At 38.3% G+C, this 22,762-nt stretch overlaps 2 protein-coding genes and 1 long non-coding RNA gene across 11 annotated transcripts in view; 2 read left to right on the top strand and 1 right to left on the bottom strand.

Annotated features, from left to right (window-relative positions):
* Positions 1-12: 12 nt before the first annotated feature.
* Positions 13-13,580, bottom strand: LOC103388358 (serine/threonine-protein kinase Nek10). Of its 3 annotated transcripts, XM_025061582.1 has the most exons (30): positions 12,705-13,580; positions 12,366-12,522; positions 12,192-12,252; positions 10,906-11,051; positions 10,664-10,759; positions 10,498-10,582; positions 10,142-10,183; positions 9,970-10,051; positions 9,795-9,862; positions 9,470-9,549; positions 9,314-9,400; positions 8,697-8,921; positions 7,763-7,902; positions 6,844-6,905; positions 6,661-6,732; positions 6,490-6,554; positions 6,213-6,315; positions 5,587-5,715; positions 5,376-5,513; positions 5,249-5,294; positions 5,054-5,175; positions 4,237-4,339; positions 4,003-4,078; positions 3,664-3,793; positions 2,700-2,770; positions 2,385-2,601; positions 2,165-2,252; positions 1,180-1,251; positions 1,004-1,049; positions 13-307 (listed from the first exon to the last, which is right to left on the bottom strand). In XM_025061582.1, exons 2-30 carry the CDS (start codon positions 12,443-12,445, stop codon positions 223-225), a joined length of 2,817 nt encoding a protein of 938 aa, XP_024917350.1. In that variant the 5' UTR covers positions 12,446-12,522; positions 12,705-13,580; the 3' UTR covers positions 13-222. The 3 variants fall into 3 exon arrangements, with proteins under 3 accessions (XP_024917350.1, XP_024917348.1, XP_024917349.1); XM_025061580.1 differs by having other exon boundaries at positions 6,661-6,905; XM_025061581.1 differs by lacking the exon at positions 13-307 and having other exon boundaries at positions 486-1,049; positions 6,661-6,905.
* LOC112487934 (uncharacterized) lies at positions 406-10,476 on the top strand. 5 transcript variants are annotated; one of them, XR_003051504.1, is made up of 9 exons: positions 406-588; positions 1,687-1,856; positions 2,173-2,281; positions 2,391-2,615; positions 3,979-4,116; positions 4,934-5,012; positions 6,215-6,299; positions 7,773-7,875; positions 9,948-10,476. It is a non-coding gene; the product is annotated as an uncharacterized LOC112487934 (long non-coding RNA). The 5 variants fall into 5 exon arrangements; XR_003051505.1 differs by lacking the exon at positions 6,215-6,299 and adding an exon at positions 5,111-5,228; XR_003051503.1 differs by lacking the exon at positions 6,215-6,299 and having other exon boundaries at positions 1,687-1,869; positions 9,948-10,474.
* Positions 13,581-13,660: 80 nt separating the features above from the next.
* Positions 13,661-22,762, top strand: part of septin7b (septin 7b) — a 19,457-nt gene continuing 10,355 nt past the window's right edge. For 2 of the 3 annotated variants that reach the window (XM_017037829.2, XM_008323277.3), the window contains exons 1-6: positions 13,661-13,789; positions 15,232-15,233; positions 17,473-17,575; positions 19,567-19,673; positions 20,494-20,594; positions 20,836-20,970. In XM_017037829.2, the coding sequence (XP_016893318.1) occupies positions 13,786-13,789; positions 15,232-15,233; positions 17,473-17,575; positions 19,567-19,673; positions 20,494-20,594; positions 20,836-20,970 (452 nt within the window). In that variant the 5' untranslated portion in view covers positions 13,661-13,785. The remainder of the gene's footprint in view (positions 13,790-15,231; positions 15,234-17,472; positions 17,576-19,566; positions 19,674-20,493; positions 20,595-20,835; positions 20,971-22,762) is intronic. The other variant, XM_025061587.1, reaches the window with a different exon arrangement.

Genomic DNA, 22,762 nt, shown 5'->3' with positions numbered 1-22,762 from the left:
TGCAGGTGTATTTCTGTATTTCTATGTTATGGCTTTGAGGCAAAAGGGGACCTAAAAGGGAATTATTTTAACGTTTCCTTAAATGCAGACAAGGATATTAAAGGAATCGGGAGCAAACGGGTAAAGGTCAAGTTTTACAAATTCAAAGTTAAAAATGTCCAATTAAAAAAATAAAGAAAATACGTTATTAAGAAACTAAGTTTTTTTTAAAAATGATTAAACTTACCTTTTTTTATATAATTGACCGGGAAATAAAGTTACAAAAATACCTGGTCTTGCTTTAATCCTGTCTGTAGCAGGCTCCGCACTAAAAAAAACACAACAAAAACCCCCCACAAATATTAATAAAGGTACTTTTAACAAACAACTGATCATTTACTTGCAAACAAGTGGGAAAGGGGGGTATAAACATTGACGCCACCAGATGGCAGTGTTTCTTTTTTGGCGCGTAACCACATGCGGAAGTGGTGGTTATAGAACATAGTTGTGAGAAACACCGTTTTTCAACAACACGGTTGTTTCGGACATTGTGGACTTTTCTTGAATGGAAATAAGTTGTAAAGTGGGACATTGGCAATAAGATATAAGGTAATGGTCATTTATAAGCATTTCATGATCACGTTTTGTGAGTTATACAGTAACGCTGCTGTGTGTGTTTTTCAGTTAGTGTTCATGAGCTCTTCGTTTTATTTACTTCCACTCTTCTACCAAAGCAGTCAAAGCAAACGAAGATTCCCCAAGCGTTGTTTTATGACAGTGTTAAAATGTCTGCAACACATTTACCTCAATGACACAAACTGTCCACACGAGGCAGCGGTAGACCAACAGCTCAGTGTTAAACTACCAATTTCTTCTATGGTGGGTGTCAGGCAGGAGTGAAAGGATTTGACAGCGGCCATGTTTTTAATGACATATTTTATCTTCATATTAGCGCTTAGTCAGTCAGGTGTCTGTAACTTATACTCAAAAATCACTTTACTTTATTTTACAAAGTTTTACTTACCGCGTCTGGACTTGGTCAGGTTCAACAAACGTATCTGGCTTCAATCCTTTCAGAAAAAGCAAATCACAAGATATTTAAATATTGCATAGCTTCTTGCCTACAATTAAAACATAAACAGCTTCAGTAAACACACTGTTTATAATTATTCATGATGAGTATTGTTACAGAAAACTGACCGTAGTCTTTCCCTCCACTGGCTGTGAGACTGTTCTTAGTGTCAGATGTTTCAGTCTCATCACCTGAGGCGTCTTTATGCACACACACGCACACACTGATTTATTTTAGCATTCTTCAAACTTTACATAGACATATAAAATATGACTATTTTGAATCCTTTTTCAATATTTTATCTGACTTTGATTCTATTAATCCTTACTCCAAACAGCCTAATAAAGCACTTTCATGTGTTGGGGGCCTAAAAATTGTCCCACTGAAGACAAAGTGTGCCATCAGAAAAGTATTTTTCCAGAAAATGTCCACAGTAAAAAGTGTACACAGTCCAGTCTTGTTCCATCATTCTGAGTACAGTGAAGCAGACGGTTATGTCTTCATGCAGCGCTATATGCAGATGATGGTTGTTTATATTTGCTTTCTTTCATTTGTGTTGTTTTTTAGGGACATTTTTGCCCTTCATTATGGCTTCCAGGTGTAAGTCGGACTCTTCTGATGTTTTTATGTCCTAGATCAGGGGTCACCAACCCTTTTGAAACGGAGAGCTACTTCAAGGGCACTTAATAATGCGAAGAGCTACTTGTTTGACACAGTCTTCCTGAACAGAGGCTACTAGGTGCCCCTGGGCACCATGTTGGTGACCCCTGTCCTAGATGATGATGTCACCACTGTGTTGGCGTAGGTGAGTGACATACGTAAGTACTGATGAACATTAGGAACTGAATTCTGACGCAAGTCAAGGATCACGTGTATATATTATCTATACTACCTCTTTTCTCTTTTCTCACACTATAAGTAACTGGGTCCAGTGCTTAACATTTCACATTATCTAATAAGAAACCAAATATATCACTTTTTGATTATATAGGAAACTAGTTAATTTGGGTACATAGAAATATTCTTGTCTGGTTGTGTTGTACTCAACTGTTGTTTACGGTCTGTTTCAACACCCAGCCTATGTGATGAGTGTGAAACCTAATGTGAATTCACCTTGACAGATGATTTGCTCGCTCTGGTCTAAGCTGCAGACAGCAGGAGAAGGAGGAGTCAGATATTCATTTCCCCCCAAGGATAATTCCTGCAGGCAGCGAGACATCAATTAGAAATGTAAATATTCACCAATTTCTACAGATACCAAAAGTCAACCTCAGTTATTTCTTCAGACTTAAAAGTTTATATACTGGAGAATGTTGTTTTTGTCCTTCCTCACCTGCAGTGACAGGTGCGAGTGGCAGAAGTTCCTGGTGCTGCTGCTGTTCTGTCTCTCCAGGAAATACTTCTGTGCTCGTTTCCTGTCTCTCTCTGCCCGCCTTTCCAGTGCATTATGGGAAGTGCAGAGGCCGTCCATCAGCCTCATCATTAGGTCAGAGATCCTAGAGCTAATCGCCACAATGTCTGGTCGCTGCTCAGCATCTGGGCTCAAACACCTGAATGGAGCACGGTATTGTTTTAACAAGCAGACGAGTCTGTGATTTTTTTATTGGAATCTATACAATTAGTTTATCACTCAAAATAAAAGTCTCACCATCTGACCATGTCAGTCACTCGCTCTGAAACAGCTCCCTTTTCAATCGGTTCATAAACTGCCTCAACAATCTAACAGAAGCACAAAGAAGAACAACATAAAAAAAATGCAAATAAAAAACAAAACATCCTTGGGCAGAGAAGCTTTATTTGGTCCATTGAATGTTTTTAGTTGTAAATATGTGACTAATTTATGTTTAGGCAAATTCAGCTTTTCTGTACAGGTTTATTTTTGGATTTTAATCTTTTGCAACTTAAATAAAATTAAAACTTTGAGCTATTCTTAGATATGTCATTACGTTACAGGTCTATTGTATTTACCTATTATCTACTTTATGCTAACTGTCAGCTGGTTGGTACATTTATGTATCAGTATTTTTGCTAACTTCCTGTTATTTTTGGAAACATTTTCCCAATTTCTGTATAGTTGATGGTATTAGCCTAAACACAAGATATAATGCTAACTTTTAGCTATAATTTATTATACAAGTTCCCTCCTAGTTTGGCCTCTTTAAATCGTTTTGATTTTGCAACTCGTAACATAGATGTTATTAAAATGATATGCCATGTGTTCATTATCCAGATACACTGTACTAATCCCTATTGTTGCAGAGATACTTTTGTCCTTGAAGGCACATGGTACAGATCCCCCCTTAGATATTACCGTAGATTGAATGTTATTGATCCCACACTGGGGAAATAGATGAAATGTTTGCATTGGCCGGGACGCGAACCCCAGGTCCGGCCAGGCGAGAATTCTGCCACTGAACCACCAATGGTTGAAAATGAGCATGTTTTGATCTTTTTTGAAATTGGATTAGAATTAGCTTCTGATAAATTGGGATATGTTGGGATTAGGATTAGGATTCGTCATATATTTGTAACAGTTAGGGTAATGTAAAGGAATGAAAAGATGAAAAATCAATGCCTTGACTGTGTGTGAGGGTGTGGACAGGGGGTGTTACCTTGCTGGCCAGTGACAGCATGTTGTTGCTGTAGAATGGAGGCTGTAACTTGGTCATCTGGTATAGGATGCAGCCTAAAGCCCAAATGTCAGCCTTTTCTCCATACGGCTCGTTCTTCACCACTTCAGGACTAACATTGGAAACATAGACTCACGTAAACTTTAAAGAAAATAATTAAAAACGGAGATGCAGTTTATTGTGCAGTTTACAAAGTCAACTTTTAATTTATGTCTTAAGTGTTCATCCAAAATAATAGATTTTTTTTATGACCACTTTGCAGAAAGACAGTCTGACCACAATTACTATTTCCTGCAGGGTTGCAGTATATAATTTACGCACCAGGAGTAAAGGATCGTTCCAACCACTGAGGTCAGTTTGCTGTTTTCCTGCTTCTGCTTTGCCAGACCAAAGTCAGCTTCAGGCAGAGGAAAGGGAAAAGGGTCATAAAGAAAGGTAGGAAATGATGCAATATAAACACAGCTTCTCTGATATGGGAGAAAACAGTGATAGAGCAGCAATCCCACACATTTCACTGAAACACTGATGCTGTAGTATACAATAATGCACACTCACTGATGGTGACCTTGTCATTCTCCCCCAGCATGATGTTGTTGGGTGTGAGGTCACGGTGGACAATTCTCTTCTCCTTGTGCAAATACCGCAGTGCCAAACACATCTGAGGAAAGAGGGACACGTTTTAGCAGCAGTAAAGAAGCAGTGAACCATCACGGGGGGGTGTTTTCACTGGGTTCAAGCCCCAGAGGAACCACATACTTTGTCACTCCCTATTGGCAGCCTGTTGCAGCAGATCTGTGGTTAACGCAACAATTTTGTAGTTCCATCGTGTAGTGGTTATCATGCTTGCCTTACGTGCAGTTCAAGGTTTTTCCGCCATAGATGAATCACATACCGTATTTTCTGGACTATAAGTCGCAACAGCAAAAAAAAAAGCATAATGAAGAAGAAAAAAAAACATATGTAAGTCGCTCCGAAGTATAACTTACAGCAGTGCCCTGTCATTGTGACAATAACAAACGTACATTTTCAGTGGCACAAGAGTAACAGATACTGGCACACAGGTCTAGAGTGCCCTCTAACGGCTGTCAGTGTGAAAGTAACAAACATGTGAAATGATATATTTTAGTATATAAAATATATAATATGATGTTGCCACTATATATAAATTGCACCTGAGAGGGTTGCAAAGACTCACACTGTGAACTTTCCCATTGTAGGACAAATAAGAGACTTCTTTTTTTTATAATTTTAGAAACATTCAGTTGGACATGACACGCTGTGATCTCATCAAAAGATACTGCTACTGCTAGAATCATACGTGTTAAAGTAAGGTAAGATAATTATTGTGTTTATTTATGTCAGTATGTGTTACCTGTATGAATATATTCCATATCCGGTCTTCAGTAAACTGCTGCTGCTTCTCTTTCAGAGAGTTAAAGTGTTCGGCCAACGGTACACCTTCAATTAGCTCCATCACAATGTACAGCTGATCACCTTTTGAAGTAGATGTAATGACCGTTACCATTTCCTAACAATTCCTAACAAAGGTCAAAGTAACAATCCTCACCTTCTAAAAATGTCCTGTAATATTTGACAATATTTGGGTGCGTCATCTGTGGAGGGAAATAACCAAACTCATTTACAAAGTATTTAGAATTGGATTATTACGACACACTTCCTGAGTGCAGCATCACCTGTTCTTTGATAATGGTCAGCTCAGAGACAATTTTATCCACATTGCTGTCTCTGGACTTCTTGTCTTTTCCAAACACTGGATTGTGAAGGTTCACCTCCTTCAGAGCGAGGAGGTTCTGTCCACTCTGCTTTCTTACCTGTTAGTAAGAACAGTTAGTCTGAGCAATAAGAAATTCTCAAGGATTTTTTTTTCAAGATATTTCTTTAAACCTTAAAAACACTTCCAAATGCTCCAGTGCCCAGATGATCCAGAACAGAGTAGCCATTGATGATTTTAAGAGGTGGTCTGTTCTGATCCACAGCCATTATGCTCTCTCTCAGTCTGTCCAGTTCCTCCTCCTGCACCAGATGACCACACAGCAGTCAATAATTAACAGAGATTTGGGGGAAATTATATATATTTTTTGACTGATGTCTGATTCGGGTTGTTACAGTTGACCAATTTTAAACATTTCCAGCCCAGTCAATACAACACAGCTACATTTCTGTAAAAGAAAATTTAAAAAATGTAACACTCGAGACTTAAGCTAACCCAAAACTGCATAAACAGCCAAAAGATAACTTTATTTTAGTAAAGTAAACAATTTGCCTAAAAGTGAAAAAATGTGGGCTAAAATTGTACCTAAAAATATTAGATAAAAAACAAACCCAAAAAGTAGCAGCAAAGTTGCCAAAAAGATGAAGTTTAGCTAAAACAGTCACTTCCTTAATATCAATTTTTTTCAGTACGATAAATATATTTTTTACTAGATTTAATTGAATGATTCCTTTATCCATGTTATTATTTAGCATCCCTAAAGCTCAGCTGGACAAACAGTGAGAGGCTGTGTTCTTACAGGGTAGAGTGAAACTTTGGTCTGCAGTCGCTCATAGGCAGCCAGGTCTCGGACATAGTGGCCAACATCAATAAACAACTCAAAGAGGTCAGTGGGAAAGAGCCTGAGAAGCAGAGGAGATGATGTAACAGCGTGTTTATGGAGATTTCTCTTTCTACAGCGTGCCAGAAGCTAATTTTAAATCTCACTGTGTTTAAGCAAGACTGAGGTGACAGGGAAGACTTTATTATATATAAACGTCTAATATTATCTAAGCCTTTTAACTATAAAACCTCACCTCTTGAACATATGTCTGTTTCTTTCCACACTGAAGAGAAACCGGAGAGTCCGAAATGCAAAGCACTAGCAATTGGAGAACAGGTGGATATTATTCAGGATATTATATATGAATTATTACATTTTAAACTGTATTAACAAGTCAATAATGTATATGTATAAATACGTGTACCTGCAAAGATGTAGCCTTAGCTCCAGCACTTTTTGGTAAGACCAACTTTGCAATGATAAATATACCGTTTTCCTGAAAAGTTAATACATATAAAAAAAACAGACTCTTTTGGTATACTGCGTAGATAAAGATAACACTATTTGGTAAACAAGGGACTTGAACAATAGGAACTAGAAGTTTAACCTGCACAATGTGATGGGCAGAAGCATCATCCAGACTGAGCTCAGTCAGTGCTGTACAGCAGGCTGTGAACAAACAGCAGAAAAACTCGAGTGTTATTTTTAATTTTAGACACAGTTTGTTGAAGGACAACACTGCTACTCCTAACATCAGGAAGCAAACAAACAAACAAACAAAAAGAAACATTAATGTTTACAGCAATTTGATACATTATACAAACATCTGACACTAATGTTTTCTTCTGAATCACAAATACAAGTCATGTTTCAGTGATTGGCTCCATCTCTCAGGAAATCCTTGTTTACATTCTGTGCTGCTGATAAAATTTCTTCAGGGGAAAAAAATGTTGTCCTGTTTTTTACACTACTGTCTGTTTCTGAATTTTATGCTTTCAAAATATTTACTGACAAAATTAGGTAAAGGGAAAAAATAAATTAACAAGCGTATCATATTTATAGCTCATTGCACAGCATACAGTTTTGTATATATCAGATACATTTCTAATTTAATTATTTCTTATAGAATTGATTGTATTCTGTACCTATTGTTCTTTTATTGTTCTGTGCTTTTGTTCTATTTTATAAAACCTGGCATCAGTGTGGACAGCAAAGAAAGAATTCAATTACACAGAACAAATTGCTTTCCTCTCTTTTTATACATGATGACAAACTATTTGAATCTTTGAAGAACTCTTTGAATAACTCTGACCACCTCTGTAGGACAAAAAAAAAAATCTAAGTTAAAGTTTGTAGATGTTGCCTTCAGTGGCAATCAGACCAAGCCCTGAAATGGTAATTTCCTTTCCTAGCTGCCTGCAGCTCGAAGAACGAGCACAGACCAATAGGACAAATGGCAGAGCTGCCATTGTTGTAGAATGAGTCACATTTGTCCAAACCCCTTCATGTAGTTTGTTTTCTCTAACCTGACTGCAGAGCCTGAATGTTGTCCACTTCCTCCTGAGGGCTGAGTTCCTCTCTGATGTGTTCTCTCTGGATGCGACCTGCGGCGTTAGCACTGGAGAGAGTCTCTATTGAGGTACGATCACAGACGTAACGCCTGTCGCTGAAAGAATTATGAACCATTATTGGCAATGTTATACCATTATAGTACAATGTTGCACACAGGTATGAAAATAATATTTTTTGCTCTATTCTGTGGCTTTAAACAAAACGTACCAAATGTTTTTTTCTTAATAAATATAAATATAACATATAATGTTATCCCCCTACATATTTGACAACTTAATTAACCGTTAATATGAATTGCTATTCCAGTCTGGCTCAAGTGAAGCATTTTTCTGAGTTGCTTTCTGACTGTTTCTAAGATCTTTGTGGTCAGTCTTTATTTTCATATTTTGTCTAACCTATAGATATTTTCTTACAAACCAATAGATTACATTAGCAACTACTAAACTGCAAGGAGTTCTATTTTGTTAGCTATATTTTGTGTCACAATAACAAATATGCTTTTGAAACAAAATTAAAACAACGTGGAAAATGAATCCAGACACACAGGAGAGTAAGGAGCAAACCGCCTTTTATGCAACCAGCTGGCTGTTTTCTTTTGACCCTCCCTGTCTAGTAGATAAACATCCATGTTTTTAAATTCTAGATCCCAGACTGTGATTCAGAGTTTGCTACTGGAATGTTCTAACCTCCTTTACCCAGGCTGGTGTAGAAGTGATGACATTAAAACCACACAAATTGCCTAATATATAATATAATATATAAAATACACCTTATAGATTTCAAGACTAGGGTTGATATCTGCTAAGGTCCTGTTCATTTTCACCAAATTATTCTTTCAAAAATCCCAGGTTCCATAGTAGATGGTCCACTGTGCAATTCCCCCCCCACCTGTTGAGCAGCCACAGCAGCTGCTGTACTCCTCCCCAGCTCCGGATCTCCGCCCGAGTTGGAGGATCCTCACACAGCTGGACCAGGACCCAGGCCAGGCTCCACAGGAGCTTTAGATGCTGACCGTGCAGCAGGCTCAGTACAATTGGCAAACCGTCCAGCGCCCTCACCTGGTCTCGCACCTGTCGTACTGGCGAGAGGAGCCTCAGAAGCTCAGCACTGATTCTGACAATCACATGAGAAGATGTTTATCTTAGGGGAAAAAAAGTATTTTTTACATCAGATCAGAAAAAACTCAATATCACATTGGAGTAACAAAAAGAAAATTTGAGAATCGTGTGATTAAATTATTAATTCTAGACCCATTTTTATCCAACTGTAACCTTCAGTTAAAAAAATCTAGCTTGCAAGTCGGAAAATTTGGTTACAGCAGGAAAAAAATATTTTGAATTTAATTCGATGTACAAACATAGGATGGTCTTTTTACAGTATTAGGGTTTCAAAATCTTTAATAAATTCAGGATAAAATACATTCCTGGAAAAGTTTTACTGTAATTCAACATTAGCCTCTGATCAATATGGAGGGCGCGGGAAAACAAACGGCCAATAAAAATCACCTCTTTGACAGCAGGTCGTATTCCTGCAGGATCACCAGTAACTTCTCTATGATTGGCGGCTCCCCGATCTTCTCCTTACACTCAGGGCTGCAAAAAAGAAACAAGTGACTGTGTGAATGTGTTTGATACATTTTCCAACAATTACCATGTTTTCACCTTTCGGCCAGAGTGGTGAGCGCCAACAGAGCTCCTAGCAACACACTGCTGTCATTGGTGGAGAGAAGCATCACCAGTGTCTAGAAACAGACGATTGGTCAAATTGAGAGATATAAAGGACTTCATTTACCTGGTTACGTGAATATCATTTTATATACAACTCTAATATTATTTATCTGGTAGGTTTCTCTGAAAAGGCAGCAATCTTCTGCTTCTTCTTGGTAGTGATCATTCGTCATCCTTTTGTTATGGATCCTTTTATGCTACTTTGTCAACAAACAGCAGATAGACTGCGAATCAATCATTTTCTAAACTCATCACGTACTCTGTGAGCCCCGCACTCGACAACCATCGCCCTTTGATTTTCCACAGCGGACAGCTTCTGAAACATGTCTGCGGATGAAATGAAAGTGATAAACAGCAGACCCTGTCTGGATTTTATCACTCAGTTGTTTATGTCTGTGATTGTGTTTTACAGCAGCTGTCGTCAGATTACTCACAGGTCAGCGTGACCAGTCTCTCTGCCATAGAAAAGGCTTGGTCTCCTCTGGATGTGTATGTGGCAGTGACGGATGCCATGTACTGTGGGAGAGGAAGAGGGACAACATGTGACACAGTATATGTGGAGAAAAGGCACTAATGCAGCATGTTCAGGAAACAGTGAAACTTTACCCTGCTCAGTAAACTGATGCCCTGCAGCTGATGGAGGAGTTTCTAAAAAAGGGAAGCAGGAAATAGAAATGGTAAGTGTTAAGACTGTGCTATTGGAGAAAAACTATAAATGTATATACAGTATATATGTATCTATATATAGATATACAGATACATATATAGTGTTAAGACTGCTATTGAAGAGAAACAATAAATATATATACAGTATATATGTATATATATACATATATACATGCATATATATATACATATATAGTGTTAAGACTGCTATTGGAGAGAAACAGTAAATGTATATATATATACAGTATATATGTATATATATACATATATACATATAACTACTGTTCATATCTTACCTGATGCTGAGGATCTCTGATGAGTAATCGCAGACATATAAGAACCCTGAGGACAGACTCAGGGGCTGCATGGTCAATCCATTCGCTACAGATAAAAAGAAAAAAATCAATATGAACACTATTAATTTTTGATGTGATAGTCGAGAAGCATGGGGTGGGCATTTACCTGCAGAGTCGGTTCTTCACCAAAGACACAAGGATGTTGGAGAACAGTTTATGTAGGGGGTGATCACTGAAGCTCCTTTGGTCTTTATAGGTGATGCTGGAAAAAAACGCACATTGTTTTTGTTATTGAACAATTAAAAATACCACACAAGAAGGTCACTTGTTCAATCCCCAGCCTTTCTGCATAAGTTTGAAAGTTTGTCCATGAGCTGCCCCAGAACGGATGGATAAGAATCTACAAACCTGAATTTTTCCAGTTCACAGGCCTCACTGTTGCCATCTTTCTCTTTCTGTTGACTGTCTGTTCCTCTCTGATGAAGATGATGATGATGATAATGTGGTTTGCTATTTCCACTGCTTTGTACCTTACTTTGGCGTAGCGATGTTATCTGTAACACAACACATTTTACTGTATACACAGAACACAAAAAATAATTCCCAGCATTTCTGCCCACTGTTAGCTTGTAGCATTTGATTGTGTAGTGTACAAAACTGGCTTAAATTAGGAAATAGGTATCGGGCTTGACTTAAGATGTGAACACATGAATAATTTAAATAAAATATAAAAACTGACAAAAAATGAATTTGATATTGGTCTAGCAGAGAGAAGAAAGTTTGCAAAGGAATAGCAAAAGCTTAGCCAAATAAAAACAACAAGTTGGCAAAAGCCCTCGACATTGTGAGCCAGTAAAGGAAGACTATGAAAACGACATGCCTTGCAGTGAGAAAGCCGAGTCTGAGGTCTCGTAGGTGGGAGGTGGGCTTTTCTATTTTGGGACTGAGGTTACAGAGATGGTTAAATAGCTCTTGAGCCTGAGGGTGGGGGTGAGATGTTGTGGGGCTGTCTTTGGTCGACATGGACCTTAGGGGCAGTGCCTCGGGCCGCAGCACCAGAGGCAGTGTTCCAAACAACAGGGAAACAGGACATCTACCAGGATATACTACGGGGGTTGCTCTGGGATTATGGGTAACCTGACCCTCAACACCTTGTGTCCGGTCTCTGTATACCTGGTGTCAGAACTTGGTCCATAACCCTGCACCAACTCATTTTGGTTGGCAGTGATGCAGTCTCTGCCTTGATCTATTGATAAGATAAGACTTTATTCATCCCACACTGGGGGAATTCACTGGAAATTCACTGTTGATGGTAAAGCAGGAGCAGAGGCGAAAGGTGAAGTTCTCGATTTACTGGTCAATCTGTGTTCCTAACCTCACCTATGATCAGGAGCTCTGGATAGTACCCAAAAAGAATAAAAAGGCCAACATGTGTTTCCTAGGCTGAGCTGCTGGGCTCTGCCTTAGAGGTAGGGATAGAAGCCTGGTCTAAAGAAGCTAGAAAGAATTGCAGGGTAGAGGGAAGTCTGGGCTCTCTGCTAGGAATGCTGTCCCCACAACCCAACCTTGGATAAGAGGCAGAAAAAGGGTGGATTGCAAAAAGGATTCTTGACAATGTCCAGCAATACCAAATGTTATATGGGAAAAAACATACTGCCATAAAAAAGATTTTAAATTGATCAACGGTAGTTTACCTCTTGTCTTGAACCGGTTCTGGTCAGCAGAGAGTAAAGCCTCCTGAGATCATAAGATGCCCTACAATAAGAAAGGTAAACATATTTTAAAATATATACAGTATATAGTGAATTTGGTTATGTTGATGGATTACACATATAATTATATTTAAAGATGAAAAAAATGAAGCTTACTTGCTGTGAATTACTGCGGTCTTTAAGGACAATTTATCTTCGGCTTTTTTAACCGAGTTGAACATTTTCCTTATTCCCATGTGCGTCCATGAGTAACCTGTTCTTTAACTGACGAAGCTTACGAGCTTAAGTTGCAATATAGTTACTGGGGGTTAACCTGAAGAAATGCAAGGAAATAATTATTTTTTACTGACCTAATTACACCACAAATGAACTTGTATCTATAATTTAATACACAGTGGGTCAATAAATCCGCCTTAACATCGCCTAACGGTACAGTTCAGTAGTAGTATTAGAGGTGTATTTTACAAAAAAGTTGGAACGAATGTCGTTTCTTACCCCTTTTCCCCCACTATCACACAGCAGCAGCAGGATGTTGTTGTTGTATATCATAAAACGCGTTTACCTCAATAAATGCTATTTATAAAGTGGTTTTAGTATAAAACCGAGACGTTTGCGGGATTTTTGTAACACCTGCAAAGGTTTTCAGTTTTTTAAACAAACACAGATGAAGTCCGAGTTCTAGTTACTATGCCAACAACGGACGCCGGTCCCATTCCGTCACTGCGGCACACGCACGCGCGCAAACGTGCATTCTGCCGCTGTGAGTGAGGACACGTCATTGACGTCACGCATACCAAACACACAAAGGTGTTTAACGTTACAGATATTCAGGTTTCAAAGAAGTTCTTAACAAGTTATTCGCTTAGGCGAGTGTTCCCAGAAAAATGATTCAATATGCCGTTTAAAATGTAATAATTTAAACGTAATAACTGACCTTAATAACACACAGATAATATATATAGAATAGAGCAGCTCAAGCATAAAATGCGTAATCCATTTGATATTATTATAATGGATAAAATAATGATCAGTAGTTTTCGTAGACCAAAATATTTTGTATCAAAATTATGTTATGTTATGTATTCATATCTGTCACTGATTTTAATTACATTTAAGTTTTATTTTGTAAACCAGTAAATGAGCGAAATTCAAACAGAAGTGTTTTTTTTAAATTATTCATTAAACGGTACTCTAGCATCAGAGTACAACAGTCGTATTTAAATAATTTATTCAGGCATAATAATAAAAGACCATTAGTTGCCCCGGTGAATCGAACCGGTGATCTGTGTGGTAAACGAAGCGCATTAACCATTAACCTGCTTTAAAACAGAGTGTAGATATCGCGAGAGGGCATCGTGAGTGAAAGGAACTTTATGCTCTCGCGAGTAATTGTGACCGCCGCCTCCTTTGTAATTCCCGTACATATGTACGCCATTTAATGGACGTAAACTCTGTGCGTAAAGGCTGTCGTTGTGCTTATCGTAGTGCGTAAGTCAACGTAAAAACCTCAGCGATAGAAGGGGAATGTCGGCTTGTGAATGATAGGTATTTGAGAAGCGGCAGGGAGTGAGACGCTATGGGTGAGTCTGCTGCCATTAGCTGCCGTCCTCAGTGTATCCGAAAGGCAACTTTAGAAGCGCAACTCTGTTAATATTTGTCATCGTTGTTTGAGGGACGTGAACCGCAGAGTTCTGGCGCTTTTTTAGCAGCTTGTGCAGTTGTCTGAGCAACCAACGCCCAGTCGTCCGCCTCCGGTTAAGAGGACTTGTTAGCCGGCTAACATAATGTTAGCTTCTTGTAGCCTCACCACACTGTCGTTTCCTGTCTTTAGTTTTTCTCACTAAACATTTGTTATTCCGTGAAGAAATTGACCTTGTATTCCGGTTCTAAAAGCTAGTAACACGAACTACGTACACTCCAGTCACCAACAGATTCTCGCACACAAATGTTATTGTAAAGCTTTGATTTTAGCTAATTTGATTTGGTATGTTGGGCAGAATTGCTGTGGTCGATGATAAATTATTTATATCTAAGGTACAATGTAAAATCCCTGTTGCGAGCTTTACCGAGATATAATTGGTCTCGCAACGTTATGAAAAAGTTCCATAAAGGGAGAGTATGCGATAATATTAATATTGGAAATATACTTGCGAATATTCAGTTGATATTTCATCCCTATTTACAACCAACGAAACGTTTGTGACCAAATGAGATGTAAACATTTTGTGGCTAACCGAAAAAACAATCTTAATGTGTGCTTTGAATAATTTTTATAGGATACTAGAATAAAGTTGAGACAAGGCCGTCAATGATATTTCTCCTGTATTGGCTACGGTAGTGGTAGCATGTAACACACTAATTGTTAATTAGAACTAGACATCACCAGTTTAATTTGATTAAAACCTTTTGTTAATTATCTGCAGTAGTAACATGGTTTGCATATAGGTGGTTCTGTACTCTGTATAAATATAAGGGTTCTAATGGTACGTCTGTTCATACCGAACCATTGGTTTTGGGATGTTCGGTACAAATACATGCATGTACCGAACACATTTTCAGAACAGTTGTGTAACGTGTAGCGTTGGTATTGCAGAGCAGAACAATGTCCATGTCCTATCTGCTGGAACGCAGTTTTGACCCATTCGCTTGCTTATATCATGTAGTTGGTTCCAGCAATTTTTCAACACAGACGATGGTGAATTGAAGCACAGAGCCATCACCCAGTCCACGTCAATTCACTTGTGTTCTTAACAAGCAAATCAGGGTCAAAAAACAAAACCTGTGAAAGAGAGGACTGTCATTACGACAAGGCCTGAAAGCTCTTGCCTGTTTTTTTTTATTTGCATATATATGTATAACAGCTGAGTTGCCTGTTGTGGATGATATACTTGCTGCTTTGCTCAAATTCTGTTTATAAGCTGAAAAAAATATTATTGCCAAGCATTCCTGTGAGTTTTAAAATGACTGAACAATATCAATGACAAATGTCACTATCAATGTCGTAGGTGAATAGTTAGTCTAGCTGTTAAAATAGACTTATGTTTAGAGGCTTAAAACATAACTGTATCCCTGTTCATGTTCTATAGTAAATGTTGAAGAAGCAAGTTCCTCCAAATTTGTTGGCCAGCTGTGTCATCACTTGGTTCATTGCTGAGGATAGTCTGAAAAACAGTTTGCTAAATTGAAGGAGTAGCCTTGTCATTGATAGACGTACATTTTTAGCAGTTGCTCCCCTAAAACAATATCTGAGGTTTTAGGGCTGTCACCAATTAACTATTGTTTCCTTTTACATGCATCATGTTTTGTTACAAAGAAGATAAACGTGCATATTGTTGCGTACCTAATTTAACGCCATATACAGGCAAATGCATTCTGTCAAGCCCTTTTAGATAGTTCATTGTAGCTTTATGTAGCGATTGCAGCAGTCTTTTAGTGTGTGATCAATAATCAGATTTAAACTGCAGTTGTCAGGTCAGGCATTCAAACCCAAACTAGGAAGCTCTCTTACGGTTGGGTTAGTATTAGTATAAGGAAGGAAGCAACGTGACATTGTTCATATCTGCTCAGGTTCAGACTTTTATGATCCTTAACTTCTGGCACCTATTTCTATGTTTTACTTCCAGTAAAACTGTGAAAAGTAAAAGCATTTGCAGTGACTTATTGTAGGAAATAACGTTTGTTCCTGCACCTTTCCACCACTTCCTTTAGCAAACGTGTCAGAAGACACCGGAAAAGAAACTGACAGTTTTAATTTTAACGTAACCGATCTCTTTGTTATGTCTTTATATTAAGAAAATAACCCAAATCATGACCAAATCATAGACTACGCCATACAACTCATTATTATTCATCAGCTCTCTTTATAGTGGTGGTAAAAAAAAAAACAATTGTTCAATCCTAGCACGGTTGAAATCCATTTTGATTGTTTTTTCCCCTCATTACTGACAGTGAAACTTAAACAAAAGCTAATACCAAAACCTGGGCCGTGCAGGTTGTCATACGCAAAATTTTCATGTGGCATGGACAAGTTTTGCACTGTGGTTGAGTGAGATAATGATACACCTTAATTTTTTTTGTCAGCGTCTACTTTTCGCAGATTTGTTCAATTTTAAGGTATGAACATGGTTTTGAAAACATTTACATTCTGTTACATTTGCTAGGTCTTTTAACATGCCTGTTGTCTGAGACTGAATCTGCAGCTTTCCTGTCTATGAAAGGCAGTTTCCATTTGCATGTAGACTGGGTCAGAGTTTTAACTGCATATTCTGCAAGCAAATCAGCACAAGTGTCATAGTTCACTGTCATACACAAACAGGTGGGTGGCAGGAGGAGATGCTTCAGGAGGAAGAAATTGTCTTTCACTGACAAGCAGAATAAAACGAAAAAGCTACAAAGAATGAGTCGTACTAATTTATGGTGCTGCTGACATTAAAGGAACAAGTGAGGTGGAATATGTGCTGGGAGCACCACCACACTGGCCAAGTGTCTGTGGAGTAACAGTAGTGAAGATTGTGGATCTCATTGCCTCGGGCTTCACAGTTTGGAAAACTGATTGTGGATACAGAAAAGTGTGTCTGCCAAAAAGCCCAAGATTGATTCTCCTTTTTTTTCTCCTTCTGCCCTCTCTCATCACTCTCTGGCCATGCCAACCTGGCTTCTTCTCACCCACTGGAACACCATTTCAACAATATGCACCAATAGCTGTAAGTATGGAGATTATCTATGTATTTAGAGCATTTCACATGTACATTAGCTGTACATGTACACCAGCAGTGAAATTAGTACTGTGATAAGCTCAACTGTGCATGAATTTGCAATACTTGAAACATAAAAACAATATTTACAAATGTGTACTACCGAAATGCATTTTATTATAGTTTACAATTAAAGTTTATTACTATCATAATAGCAGTGGCAAAAACACAGTAAGTTTAAGGCATGTTGAGCTGTTTTCCGATGCACAAACAAAAGGGCAAAATATTGAGAATTATCAGTGTGTTCTTGTGTCTGCAAACTGCAGCAAAAGCTGGACGTGCTCACCTTGTCCCAAGCACCTAAATATATATACAAGTTTGGTGTGCTGTGAGAATATGTTTTGGACGAGATGGAAAGAATTCAGAAACCAATGTTAATGATTAAAAAAAACACAAAACATTTACAATCAGCAATAATCATTTTTAACTGTGTTCATTGTGGTTTTAAAGTTTGTATTTGCATTTCTTTTATGGTTTTGACAACTTTCTTTTGTTTGTTCTGTAAACAGCAGCAGAAGAATCTGGAAGGATATGTTGGCTTTGCAAGCCTTCCCAACCAAGTGTACAGGAAGTCTGTCAAGAGGGGGTTTGAGTTCACCCTGATGGTCGTGGGTAAGGACACTGGCTTGTCATTTCTGTTTCCCAATGAATCATTTCATTGTTTTCTTTGTGGTGTTCTTAAAATCATTCCTTGTGGTTTTCTTGTTGCTTGTAAGAAAATAATTCTGTACGTCTCTGCAAAAAGTCACACTGTACACTTGGGACATGTCTCTAGTGTTGTAACATTAAAGTCAGAGAAGAGTTGAGAAAACCCTGCTGCCATTTGAGGAAACTTTTTAGGTTTAAAAATTTGGGGTTAGTTTTATCTTGAGCTTCATACAGGGAATAAAATATGTGGACATTCTTTTTAAAATGCTTGGATGTGGCGGTTGATTCAGAGCCAACATCCTCTCCGGCTGATTGCTCTCTGTTTGGAAGGAAAATGTTTATTTGGGTCAAAACCATTTCCTGTCGTGTGCATCTCCCTTCTCAGTCAGCAGTCACTTTATCAGTGGACTCTTTGGGTGTATACTGTACAGTACAGTTTCTTTATTACTCCATTACTTTACCTATATCCTAAAAAACATGGTTCGAAAGAGGAAGATTTCTATTAATAAGTTCTATTGTTTCTACGTGTGAATAAAATGCTGGCTGGTGACTAACTGTTTTTTTTCTGGCTCAGTGTGAGCTCCATTCTTAGTCAATCCTTGTAAAAAAAAAATAGTAATCTAACCCCAATCATTGATTTATTTATGAATTAATTGATGAGAGCTGATTTTAATTATTCACTAGTGTTTGCAAAATCTATTCCTAACGGCCCTGAAGGGTTTTTGTTTGTCTAACATATTTTTCCAAGTTCACAAAAGATGTACGCGCAATTTATTTTAGATTACATGGAGGAAATATATGGGTTTACTTTGTGTAAATACATATATATATATATATACAACTATATATATATTATTTATATACAAATGTATTTTCTTTAAATACAGCACATTTAATCAAACATATATCATGTTTTATTACTTGGTTTACATTTTTAAAAGAAAATTTCAACATAATGAGGATGTTTACTTTTAGGTGTAAACTCAGATTGGCATATTCATTTCTTCAGTTTGCGCATTATAGATGTGGTCACTAATGGTTAGGGGGAAATTATTAACAATATTGGTGTTTGCGGCAACCATGGAAACTGTAAGTTGAAAAATTTGCTCTGGGCCCATTTGTTGGTGAATGCATTACATTGTTTTGTACTTTGTACTCTCTCGCTCTCTCTCTCTGTCTCACACACACGCACACAATGATATTCAGTTCCTCTTGGCTCTGTTGCTCTGCTTCTACCCACATGTCCCTGCCGTGCAACGCAATGTGTGACAGCCGTTGTGTGAAAAAGGAAAATAGGATGATAAAGAAGGGGAAAAAACAATGGGTTGATCCAGACCACTAGTGGCTGTCACATCTGTCAGTGGATCACAGATCACATGACACACAAACCACATGTTGAGGCTGCTTGTTGCTATTTTCATGGGCCCTATCTTCTTCACAGGGAATTTAATACACACGCACTCTTACAAGATTACTTCGTGCTTTGCATTGAGAGCATAACAAACAAGCGCTACAGTACAAGCTCTGGGCATTAGCCTTTGAATGCAGCTTTGGTGTAAATGGAGGCCCGTTAAATATTGACTTGTGGCTGTCGGCCAAGGCAGGCAGTGCCAGTGGCCATTTCCACTAATGATGCTTTTCAGTGGAACTTGGAAACAGGGCACACAATGGCCAATTGTCTGTGTTGTTTCTTTAGCCTTTTAACTGTTATCCAAATGGATCAATGGCCCAGGCAAATGTCAGTCTCATCTCCTCTCTAGACACATGCCCTTTGAATGTCAACATTCAATTTTGCTTAGCTTGAAATGAGACCAGAAAGACTTTTGTGACATTGTGTCAACAAGCAGCTTGTCAATCGAAATAAAACAACATGTACTGTATGTGGCTGATCTTTCCCAGATTGTCCTTTAGTTAAAAAAAAAAAGCCAATCATAATTTAATTCTTCTCGTTTCAGGTGAATCTGGATTGGGCAAATCCACGTTGATCAACTCTCTGTTCCTAACAGACCTGTATTCAGCAGAGTATCCTGGACCTTCACATCGAATCAAAAAGACCGTACAGGTATGCTTGAGGTTTAGCACTGAGAGGGACCAGTATGTTGAGTAGGGGTAGTGGTTCTCTCTCCCTCTCTGTCAACAACCGTGTAACTACTCAAATCTCCTGTCATTGTTTCAACTTCCCTGTGATGTCATTGGGGTAAAAGCCATTCATGACTTTACAGTTGTAGTTGTAGGAATTGAGTCCAGAGGAGGTACAATGTCATCATTGTTCCTGGGATCATACCGAATTGATTATGACCCAAAAACACTTCATTTGACGTTGGGCAGATTAAGATGATGAACAGTAAATTGGTAAAAAAAAATCCATTTAGAATTGGGTAATGTAGTCTTTTTATTCACCCTGTGCTAATATTACTCAGAATATTTTAGAACATATTAGGAATGTAATATAGCCTCCTAACAACCCGAAAAGGAGCTTATTTTTATTTCATGACCTAAACAAGTCAGTCAAACTCAGTTTTCTTCTGCTCTAATTGTTGCAAATCTTTATCCTCTGTAATTACACAACACCGATGTCTGCCTCAGGTACCTGTCTGCCTCCAGATAGATAGCATTGCTTACTTCAGCTCTAACTACAGCACACTCTTAGCTAATAGCAGTGTGTGCATGTGTGTACTCCCATGTGTGTGTGTGTGGCTCCTGTTGCTACCTGCTAACAGCCTCCAGTGCTTTTTTTTTCTCTATGTGGAATATATGATCTGTGATGTTATCGGCAGACAGATAATGAATTTACCGGGCCCCACCTTCCTTGAAGCTATGTTTTTGTTACAAATCGTCATTGGTTGCACAACACGTCCTCATTTTTCTTTGTCCTGTCACAGGTGGAGCAGTCAAAAGTTTTAATAAAAGAAGGGGGCGTCCAGCTGCTGCTCACAATAGTGGACACCCCAGGGTTTGGAGATGCTGTCGACAACAGCAACTGGTAAGATTCCTCACAACTGTTGTTCACCTCATTAGCTGTCATTTTTAACTCCTGTAAAAAACACTCCCGACAGAAGAATCTTCAGGTCAATTATGAATGCAAAATTCATCTGTTCAGATTTTAATGATTTGTTTTTGGAATTATGGGATACAAATGTGACTGAAACTATCTTCTCATCAGTCAATGGTCCTCATTGTTAAAAAGACTTTTCTTATTGGAAGCTCTCATTTGTCATTTGCAGCTGGCAGCCAATCATCGACCACATAGACAGCAAGTTCGAAGACTATCTAAATTCAGAATCACGGGTGAATAGAAGACTGATGCCTGATAGCCGAATCCACTGCTGCCTGTACTTTATAGCTCCCTCAGGACATGGGTAAGTACTGCAGACACATACTCGTAACATGTTTTACTGTTCTGGTTGTGATTCACACTCAAAATATCACTGTGTCCATCAGTACAAAAGATGTGGGTGGCACTGAAACATTAATAGACAGAAAAGAAAATGGGTGTAACAGGAGAATGAACAGAGGGTTGAAACTTGAAAGAATAGTATCAGAGCAGAAATATGAGGTTGTCAGTGTCTGAGCGGTCAGGAAGGTTGTCTGTCCAGATGCTTGACAACTTCTAGTAAATACAAGTCATTAAAGAACTTCCTTTCCTGACATTCTCCAAGGAGGGTAAAATCCTTATCGGTGTTGTTAAGAGTTTGTTTGAAGACTGGTGTGTCTGTTCCGAGGATTTGTTCGAATGTAGCTGACACAGAGAGTACGTGTGGTCTTTCCTTACTACTGGCTCATTATGCAGAACAGTGGTAAAAAATAATTCTTTAATATGGGATGAAAGGAGGGAGGCATTAAAAGGAGGCTGCTGGTGAAATGCCCAGTGAATGATGCATAGCATTTGTCAAAGGCTTGACCATGTGGAATGTTAATGTAGTCAGTTTATTATCCCACTTCAGTAAGTGCATGGCTTATATGTTTAAAGAGCTGAAAGTATGGGAGTAATGATATTGAAAAATTAGACTTCATGAAAGATCTCTAAGTAATAAGTCATTTACAAACACATGCAGTATGGCTTAAAATGAAATTTGGATGCAACTTTGTCCTGCAGTGCACAACTTATGTTGATTTTTGTTGCTGTTTTGCCTCTGTAACTGAAAAGATTTACACATAGAGCCCTTCCTCTGAAAGGCATTGCTAAGAAGGAAAAGATTTACACATAGAGTCCTTCCTCTGAAAGGCATTGCTAAGAAGCAGTACCACTAATGACCAGCAGGAGCAGAGCTCCTGAGAACCCTCTGGCTTTCTTAGATATTTGGTTAAAAAAATCGGTGACTTCCTTCATAAAATATTTGGTTGATTTTTGATTACTATTCATTTAAATGCCATTCACTGAGTTCCTTCTCTCCTAAAACCACACACACTCATAAGAAAAGACATCTGGTGAAGCAGTTGGTGCATTGAAGTGCTGCACAGTCCATATTTGACCATGCAAGAATTTTTCAGCTACAGTATAAACATTTTATAAATAAAGCATGCTGTATCTTCATCTTCTCAGAGAATTCCACTTTTCTTCAACCAATGGTTCAGTTACTCTTTGGGTTTCATCTTCCAAACTGTATAGCTACACTTGTTTCTTATTTTAGGACAGTCATTTCCCTTTATTTGCATAGCAGCCTTAGTGATCAGGAAACACAACACATATTTTATGTGATATTTTCTTATCAACGTATGTTATTGTATTCTTTGTGTGTATTCTGTGTAAGTTTCGACTCAGAAAACTTTTGTCCTTCTTGATGTTTCCTTTCTCCTGTCTATCTGTCTTCTGTCAGACATTAGTCAGTACAAGCTCGTTCTCTGTACCCACACAATCAGTACTTTAGCCTTGAGGATGTCCAGCTTATGCTCTCACCAACACACAGAGCGACCCCTCATATTACCAGCTGACTCTTGCTCTCACACAGCAGCACAATGAGTCCAATACTGAGGCACTGACTGTTCATCTGTTTACTGTCGGAGGACAGCCACTGATGCAATGGTCGGACATTTGTAATGTGTGTATTTTCCGCTTCCTATTTTTTTTGTGTCGACTAATCTGATAATAAAGTCGAATTTTAGTCGAGGAGTAATTTAATGACGTGTGAGTATTGTCACCGCCCATTTTAT

This window comes from Cynoglossus semilaevis, chromosome 13 (assembly GCF_000523025.1).
Source record: "Cynoglossus semilaevis isolate Cse_v1.0 chromosome 13, Cse_v1.0, whole genome shotgun sequence".
NCBI classification, from domain to species: domain Eukaryota; kingdom Metazoa; phylum Chordata; class Actinopteri; order Pleuronectiformes; family Cynoglossidae; genus Cynoglossus; species Cynoglossus semilaevis.
This window is presented reverse-complemented; position numbering and strand designations above follow the sequence as displayed.